This window comes from Toxotes jaculatrix, chromosome 14 (genome assembly GCF_017976425.1).
Source record: "Toxotes jaculatrix isolate fToxJac2 chromosome 14, fToxJac2.pri, whole genome shotgun sequence".
Classification (NCBI taxonomy): domain Eukaryota; kingdom Metazoa; phylum Chordata; class Actinopteri; family Toxotidae; genus Toxotes; species Toxotes jaculatrix.
Genome location: NC_054407.1, coordinates 14,015,692 through 14,024,811, shown reverse-complemented (window position 1 = coordinate 14,024,811; position 9,120 = coordinate 14,015,692). Strand labels below are relative to the sequence as shown.

General features: G+C 40.8%; 1 protein-coding gene across 4 annotated transcripts; it reads right to left on the bottom strand.

The window, feature by feature from the left end:
• Positions 1–511: 511 nt before the first annotated feature.
• Positions 512–8,739, bottom strand: LOC121193203 (solute carrier family 12 member 9-like). 4 transcript variants are annotated; one of them, XM_041055410.1, is made up of 15 exons: positions 8,460–8,739; positions 7,228–7,362; positions 6,812–6,949; positions 6,619–6,722; positions 6,181–6,382; positions 5,838–5,945; positions 5,280–5,391; positions 4,818–4,975; positions 4,164–4,246; positions 2,887–3,011; positions 2,569–2,761; positions 2,285–2,459; positions 1,830–1,976; positions 1,132–1,718; positions 512–1,029 (listed from the first exon to the last, which is right to left on the bottom strand). In XM_041055410.1, exons 1-15 carry the CDS (start codon positions 8,665–8,667, stop codon positions 781–783), a joined length of 2,724 nt encoding a protein of 907 aa, XP_040911344.1. In that variant the 5' UTR covers positions 8,668–8,739; the 3' UTR covers positions 512–780. The 4 variants fall into 4 exon arrangements, with proteins under 4 accessions (XP_040911344.1, XP_040911341.1, XP_040911342.1 ...); XM_041055407.1 differs by having other exon boundaries at positions 512–1,718; positions 6,619–6,725; XM_041055408.1 differs by having other exon boundaries at positions 512–1,718.
• Between the last annotated feature and the right edge of the window lie 381 nt (positions 8,740–9,120).

The window sequence follows — 9,120 nt, the reverse complement described above, 5'->3', positions numbered from 1 at the left end:
TTTGTTAACTGGCTTTAGCACTATTTCTGTATTGTAACAACAGCCTAGTAGAGGCAGACTTAGTACTGCAACAACCACCACAGCTACGGTATTGGGTATATATCGCCCTCTGCAGGTGTTAAACAGGCAAATCTCTGTTAAGCTTCAGTCCTGCTCTAAATAGACTAAACTGGATCGATGAATTTAAAGATTGCTTCATAAAATACCATAATACTAAAAGAAGGCCTTTCTCAGCTCAATAAATATATAAAATTGTAGTAAAGAAATATAGAGGTAATACAACAAGTAAATTCGTTTATTTTTCAGCAAAAGTCAAAATGGTGAAACTCATCCCCCACGTGTAAACAATACTTCCACAAGTGCAAGAAAAGTAAAGAGCAGGGGACTAATAGTTTCTAATACTTAAGTAATACTGTCTCTTACCGACTTAAACTGAGGGAGGGAACTGCAAGAACATTTCCTCTTTTCACCCCACAAAATGTGCAAATTATAAATTTGCGTGCCATTACAGCTCCATCTCCAGTGATGACTTGCCTAAGACATTCAGAACTCTCAACATGACAGAAGTAAACTTGAAGTAATCAAATCAATCTTGTAATGTCTTAATATAAGGGAAACATTAGCTGTATAAATGCTAAATTTGGGTATGACTTTCTGACCTCAGTCCCGGGTCTAAAAATTTGGCTGACAGCTGTGAATATATTGCTGGCAACAAGAGGCTCCATGATTGAACAGAAGGCCAGGATTGCTGATGGATTAAGAGTTGACAGTAATCTAGATCTAGAGATCAGTGGTGACCACAGGAGTGACCCCATGAATGAGCAATGTTGGGCCAAGGTCTCGACTCAAAAGGTCCACCTGGTGCAGGTAGGCACAGTAACGACTTGTGTCTGCTGGTGGGCGTGGCAGATACAAGAATCGCACAGCAGGCTTAGGGGCTCCGTGTCGGTGAATCAGATTGTTGACAGCACAGATATATTCATCCGTAAGCTGAGCAGCATTATTGGGGAACGTTTGGATACCATGTTCCTCCTCAGCTGCTTCTTCTCTCTCCAACTGCTCCTCATTCTGAGCAGACTCCACCAGATTACCTCTCTCCCTTCTTCCTTGTCTCTGCCAGTGCAGTGCTACTACCTGGTCCCAAACCACCATCTGGACCTGGGCTGAGATTCTTAGCTCCTTAAGCATAACCCTGAGCTTCGTCTCCTCCTCTTCCTGCAGACTGCATCCAGCCTCCACACACAGGAAGAGGCGTAGCCTTGCCTGGTTCCAGGCACGGGTCTCTTGAAGCACACAGGCCAGCTGCAGGAGGAACAGTGAGCAGGTGTCAACATAGCCACGGCTGTCTGGTCGAAGCAGATTCAGAGGCCACACATCAACAAATGGCCCTGTCATGCTTTGGTGGCCTCCAATCTTTGGTCCTGACCCCAAGACCTCCTCCCGGTTGAACTGATCAAAGTAACGAGCCAGAGTCACATTCTTTCCCATTTTCACAGCATCAGCAATCACTGACACATATTCCTCTTCCTGAAGGTCTTTGGGTTCTCCAGTACCCCGCACACTGGGAAAGAAAGGGGATCGCTGCTCTCCAGGGTCTTTGGCTGGACAGACTGCATCCAAGCCAAGGCCTGTAGACACAAGAATTTTACCTTGGAGATAGTCCTGAGGAGTGCAATCATCATAGAAACCCAAGACAACTGTGTTTGGCCTCATTCCACCTAGATGCAAACATATGTATAAAATGCACATTTTGGATGAGAATTGTAAGTGTCACAGCTCAATGATGGAAAACCAAAATCAATGGACAGCAATAAGATAAACTTGCCTACCAAATCCTGTAATGAAAAGCAGGTTCTGAACTCCGTGTCGGACAGTGTCAGCCAGAGTAAGATTGACAAATGCCTTGATGTTTAGATGATCCACTAGAGACAGCCAGGAGTCATAACAGCTCTGCAAAGGATCAGAGGGCAACCCATCTACAGAGAGAGAAGAGAACCATCTCATTCCTTCAAGGGTAGTTTGTGTTTTGTTGTTGTGAGTTACCACCAGGTGGGGGGTCTGATACTTTTTACCTCACTGTGAAAACTTGTCAGTGTTGGAAATCATTGCAACTGATATGAATTCAAACTTACCAAGGCTGTCGTTTTCATCAAAACCTAAAACTATAACCTTTTAAACAGCTTCCTTTCAATCCTTCAATAGCTTTAAAGCCTAAAAAATGTCACTTTGGGGTTTAGAACCAATTAAATCATATATATCTGCCTTCTACCTACAAAATTCTTACCTAGTAACCCCAGCTTTATATGTCCCAGTACATAGAGCCCACTCTTCTTCAGGTCATTAATGAAAGTCATGAGGCCTATACAGCTACGAGGGTTTGCCACCATCAGCAGCACCTGGGGCCTCCAGAACTTCACGTGGTCTTTACGCACATCCAACATCAACAGGTACTTACGCACCTGAGTGAATGACAGATGGGAGGAAAAAGAGACGTGATGATGTAGGAAATGATAGACACCATTACTAGATTATTATGATTATTATGAAGCAATCATGTTGACTGTGCACCTGGTGGAAGATGAGAGCCTGGCTGATGTATCCCCAGTTGCTGATGGGACCGAGGTAGTGGATTAGCATCAAGAGAAGCAGCATAAAGGCTATGCTGGCAAAGGCGTAAATGGCACTGATCAGGAACATCATGACCAGGCAGCCAAAGATGCCCAGTGTGCAGGTATGCCAGGTAAAACAGCGGAATGAGGGTCTGTGTTTAAAAAAAAAAAGAATTTAAAAAAGGGAATGACAACATGGAAAATTATCTTTAACAATGTTTTTGTAAATAAAACCCAGAACAGGAAACTTAATTCAATACAATATCCTACACTTTACCTGAAGTTTGGCGCAGAGGCCCATTCAAGAGCTAAACAGGCCAGGTTCACAGCAGCATAGACCAACAAGAAGAAGATAGTTACAATACCAGCTATGTTGTTCAATTTTCCAGCAAACAGCACCACCTAGTGGCGGAAATAAAGAACATTAATTTGGTGTCAAAACATTCAAGCACTGTTTAAAGAACAGCTGTATAACACACCAGAGGCTCTAAAAGGCCAGAGATTACCAGAGATTTGCCAAAAATGACCACCAAGGATTGTTTTGACTGTTTTCTTGCTGTTTATGCAGTTTTAGTAGAGAAAGGTACCAAATATCAGTATTTTCTGTCTCAAGCTGCTTGGGTCTCATAAGTTAATGTTTTAAACATTGCCAACAATTCCAATATGTAATAAAGCTATCAATACAATTGAGAAAGCTTTGGCCCACACACTGTAACTGAGAACAATGTATACAGACAATACAGCTTCCAATATCTACACTACCTGAGAAGCTATAGACCCCTGGATGTTCCTTGACCCCAATATGAAAATTCTTAACTGATTTAAATTACAGTCTCTGGTTTTGCTGAAAAAGCAACATAAAATGTAACAAACCTTGCTATCTAGCTAACATGCTGATGCTATATAGTAGGGTAGTGAAATGAGGAGTTCACTTACTAGTATAACAGGAAAGCGCCCTGCTCTGTCTCCCTGGCGAAAACCTTTCAAGTTTTTAGTGCTCCTCATTTGATAAATGTCCGACCAATCAAAAGCTGAGCAGAACGATGCACCACTGAGTGACCGGAGAACGACCAGACAATCCAGATCTAACATTTATTTAGATGGTCAGCTGCTAATTTATCTGTGTCCATTCCAGCTCTAAAAAGCAGTAGTAATATGCAATATAATGTAAAGGGTCATTACAGTAACTATTACACAGTTAAAGCCCTTCCCATTACTTTTACACATTAGAATCAGAGAGGGAAACTAGAGTTTCCAAGGGTGCAGATGGCTATAATTTTTCATGTTCATCAGTTGTTAATACAATTGAATTTTGTATCACTGCCTATTATTGTTCATCTTTCTTCTTCAGTTATTAAGGGATTATGGGTAGCTGTCAATGTGCAATTGTAAAAAAATATATTTATAGGGTGGCTAATAAATAATTTCACAAGCCAACATTTTGGATAGGGCACTAAGACATGAAAGGGCAATATGAAGTGACTCGAGCAGGTTCCCTCTAAATTTTATACACACAGGAAAATTGAAGTGCTTGCATACAGTGTAATATCCAACCTGAACAAGCAACCAGGAGACAAGCACCGAGGCCCAGGGGTTCCCATTCTGAGATGTTTTCTTCACCAGAGCCAGGACACCACCTGTAGAGGATTATAACATTAACAAAAAGCAAAGTCACTCTCTGTCTGTTATTGCTCATGGTCCTAAATCAGATAAACAACTGAGTCATCCTGCACTTGCCCTTAAGCCAAACACACACACACAATGAGAGATTTTTTTTTCTTCTGAGAAAGTCAACACTGCAAGCCATCTGTTGTCAAACGATGCTTTCCAAATTAACATGCCTCCACTAGCAAAACGAGACATGATGAAATTAATAACAAGTGTCAATTTCTCACATTTGAGATGGAGGCCTCTTTCAACAGATGGCTGATTATTAAAATGTTGACTCAGCTTTACAGAGGACCAGCTGGAGTTGGATATGCTTTCATATACTCTGGATCAACTTTTTAGCCCCATCATAACCTAAACAAGTAAGATTTGTTATTTAAATCCCTCTCACTACAGAAATGGTCAGAGGTCACATACCCCACGGTGCCAATAAACAATAAGTAATTTGCTGCTCTTTAGTATGTAATTCTTAATGTTAGGGACAGAAGGCACTACAAATTCCAAAAACAGAGCAGCTGGACACATGATCATGAATCTCACCAAACAGGTTGTCTTTGGACAAAGCATACAGGATCCTGGAGGCTCCTATCAGGTTACTCATGGCAGCAGACATAGTGGAGGAGTAAATCCCGACTGTCACCAGGGGCGGCCATATATTGATGTCTCCCAGGAAACTGTAGTCTCTCTGGAGTAGGTGACTAAGTATGATGGATAAAACTCCAAACATGAAATGAATCAGCTATGTACAAAATAATTGATTCAGCAGATTAACTGTGTTAATAATGAAACATTATTTTAATACAATTAATGTGTGCAAACAAAATGAATACTCAAACAAATGGGCTTGAATGCAACTACTTCTTTTGAATCATCAGACTTTAAAACCAATGACTGTCAAAATAAGACACTGTGGCACCTATAGAACCTTTTGCGTAATATTTCAGCTTATTTGTGCCAGTTCTATTTGATAAGTGTGTTTGACTTTGCATTTGTGTGTCTAACCGGTCGCAGGACCATGCAGTCAGCAGGCTAAGCAGATTGTATGTGATGAAAGTTATAACCACAGCTGCAAGCGTTCCTCTTGGAATGGAATAGCTGGGGTTTTTCAGGTCACCTGCCAAACACACAAAAGTTCCATCTTAAAAATTTATCTTACCACTATTGTCCTACCATATATCATGTGCTTAAGTTAAATGTTTCATCCTAAAGTATGTAAACTTGGGACATCAGGAAACCTGTCCCAGTTTACAACTCTTATTGATATTTTGTTGGCTGTTTAAGGGCAACGTCTTGAAGTTAAACTTGGAAATGTTTGTACTTGACATGTTGATGAGGACCGAGTGAATACATTCTTAGTTTTGGGGTCAGAATGCAGATACAGTGCAGATACCTTAATGGGATTTGTGTTTTGTGACTGTTGCATGATCCAGGCTTGGAATTAAGAACAAACTATGGGTTCATTTCTTCCTGAAGTGGCATACACTTACACATACACAAAAAATGACCCTTTGTTTGGCTGTCCACAATTCATTTATTAAAGTCATTTTAACACCATCTTACCTGACATGTTGGAGCCTGCCATGATTCCAGTGCAGCCATTGAACATGACAGCAAACACTGTGGCAAAACTCATCATGGAACCGGTAGTGTAGTCAACTGCGTAACTGGCTAGAAGGGGTGACAGGAGGCTTGATCATTCATATAAACAATTACTTGTGCAAACAGATATCTATAACATATTAGATAATATGATAACTAATTCATTTTGTTTGAGTCTGTCCTGAACTAATGAGGTGATACTGTATGGTTTTTTTTACCTACAGGTCCAACAATGATTCTCAAAGCCTATAAAATGCGCATCCATTAAATCTGACAACATAACAACAACATGTCCAACACTCACGCAATAGGTTGCCCTCCAAGGTGTGGAGCTGGAAACCAGTATAATTGGCAGAGCGCAGGCTTGTGCTGTTTAGAAGAGAAGTATCTGGCAGAATCACCACAGTAGGCCCCACAATGAAGAAACTGATGAAACTGGAAGCCAGGACTGTTGTGACTATGATGAAAATGATAAAGGTGGCTTTGGCATAAATGTGGGCTCCCACCTGTGATGACAAACATGGTCCATTGAGGAATTTGTGGCATATGTTATATATCTAGATGTATAATATTTTATTCTAAATGTCTGTTTTATTTAGCAAAACAAAGTTCTCAATAAAATGTATCACACAACTCTCTCCATTTGTATAAGGCCCAGATGAACTGAGCTGGGCCTTATACAACTGAGCTTATCTTAATTGTTTTGAAAAAATAAAGTAAAATTTAAATAACGGCATCTCACCAAGCAGACAATGAAACATATGAAGAGCAGGACAGTGCCATAAAGCACAGACCACCAGTATCCTGAAGGCAACACGTGATGGAGACCTACAACATGTGCAGCAGCTTCTGGGGAGGTACAGTAAAACACATTTAATTAATTTGTCAACAAACTCACATGCCAGGATGTCCCATCAGGCCCTAATTGAGCTTACCCTCTGGGATGCCAAAGGCAGACATGATAGCCTCCACCAGACCCAAAACATAGAGAGCACTGCCGCAAACATTGGCAAAGAAAAACATGATCCCGATGCTGCCGCCAAACTCTGGACCTAGTGCTCGGCTGATCATGTCTGGGGAATCCAAGCTGAGGAACTTCTGATGCCAGATTCACAAATGTAAACCAAGTAAGACAGGAAAAAATATCTTACCTAAAAAAAGACAGTTTAAGATGAACCACTAGTCAAAATTACACCAAGAGAAAACCTGTGCCATGAGTGGATAAAGCAAATCATAGGGAAAAGCACAGGGACATTTTTTGGTCAATGCACTGATCATGTTTAAACACAGACAAAAACACAAGTGAGTTTTTTAAGCTACAGCCCAAGTCCCCATCTGCAGTAAAGGATACAGTAGGCACCTCCAGCATCTAAAGCCCCATTGGTGGAGATGGCACACACAGAAAGCACAGTCATCGTGATAATGAAGTAGGCCACCAGAAACATGGCAACAGACTGATAGAGCCCTGCTTGACCCACAACAAATCCTGCAAGAAGTAGGAGAAATCTTTTATTCATAATGTTGACTAATATTTGTCTCAAGCCTGCAGCATTGCTATTGTTTGAATAGTAGCATGCCGATTTTTCTAGCTATTCCATTATTTACATTATGAACACAACAGATGAAATAAATTAATGCTAATTTGACTTCTGCTAAATGGATTCCTTGTTTCTGTCATTTCTCAAGAAAAATGTAAAACCTTTGCTTCCAGCCTCTTAAATTAGAAAATCTGCTGCTTTTCAGTGTTTCACTGAATGGAGTATCTTTGTGTTTTGGACAGTTAATTAGACCAAACAGGCAAACTGATGAGGTCATTTTCTGTTTTGGAAACACTGATGGGAATTTTTCTAAATTTTACAACATTTTATTGACCAGCAAGACACTTAAACTTTTTTTCTGAGTAACGTTTTAATCCATAAGGAAACAGCCCTTGCTGCAAGCCATGCAAACTTTACATAATAACTTTTTAAGTGCAGTTACTTGAGATGGCATTTGTATTTTACCATGACCCAACTGAATGTATCTGACTCAGTGAGAACTTCAACAACTGGTTGATTAATAGAATAAATAAATAGGCAACTGACAAAATTAATCGGCAACATTTTTTTTACTTGACTAACAGTCAACAGTCATTTTTAAGCAAAGATGCCAAAAATTTAGCTTGTCAAATACCAGGATTTGATGCCTTTTGTTGTCATAAATGAAACCAAACGGAACACCTTCAGGTGTTTGGCTGTTAGCCGGACAAAACCACAGGACGTAACGTGACGTTTAAAAACGTCAGCTCCGGCAGTGGGAAGTTTAAATGGGCTATTTTTTTCTGACATTTTACAAACCTTAATTGGCTGCAGCCCCAAAATCTAAATGGCTCTATTTTGCCCCCAAATGGACTGTTCAACTAGCTAGCATTCCCCACTTGTAAGCGTCGGCCCTACCGCTAACCTGCGGCAAACTGAAAGACAGGTTTTTCCCGGTTTTCCCAGGTTTTGACCCGTTTTTCCCCCAATTTTTTTTTTTAATTTTTAATTTTTCTGTGTACAACAGTTTCTTTTAATACTTTTACAGTCGCTGCCCCCTACTCACCAATTCGCAGAAACACAACGACACTGAACATGGACAGTAACGTTGGTATGACCACCCCAAACACCACTCCGAGTTTTCGGCCAGTTTTGTCCTTGGACCGTCGGCTGTCTCTGCCCGCCTTGGCCCCGCTGTGTTTGGACGCATCTTCCGGCTCCGGACCGGTGCTGGTGGTGAGTCGATAATGTAGAAGCGGAGCCTTTTCTGACATGGCGGTAATTAACGGCAGCTGTACTCACTGCCGTCAACTGAAATCGCGCGTGCGCTCTCAATTTAAACCTAACGTTTTACTCGAACTTTTCCGTTACGGTGATTTCTGCCAACTTTCGTACCAAAGTTAGCTACTTGAGCAGCCGCCATTCACCTCCGGAGCTACTCTGTATCGGGCCCGGGTCACCTTATGCAGGTAAAGAGGGTTTATTAATAAGCTTACAAAATGACGTTGTTTCCTGTAGTTGGCTTATCCAATCCCTTACTGATTAATATCCGCCGGCTAATTTGTTTAAAGCTGTATCTGTAGCATAGGTAAAACTAGCCTGTTTTAAAACAAAATAACTGCCTACCTAACCAGCAAAAAAACTAAATAAATGCACGAATATTTAAATAATGGGTGTGATGAAACAGAAGGTTTATTGTATATTATATTGCAAAGGTTTTGTGTCAT

What these genes read in the sequence shown, in the direction of transcription:
- LOC121193203 (XM_041055407.1), bottom strand. Translation starts at nt 8,667, where the DNA reads ATGTCAGAAAAGGCTCCGCTTCTACATTATCGACTCACCACCAGCACC. An exon ending in GTCCAAAGACAACCTGTTTG is followed by an intron (nt 4,247 to 4,817) that starts GTGAGATTCATG and finishes AATCCTCTACAG; the next exon opens with GTGGTGTCCTGGCTCTGGTG. An exon ending in TATAAAGCTGGGGTTACTAG is followed by an intron (nt 1,977 to 2,284) that starts GTAAGAATTTTG and finishes CTCTCTCTGTAG; the next exon opens with ATGGGTTGCCCTCTGATCCT.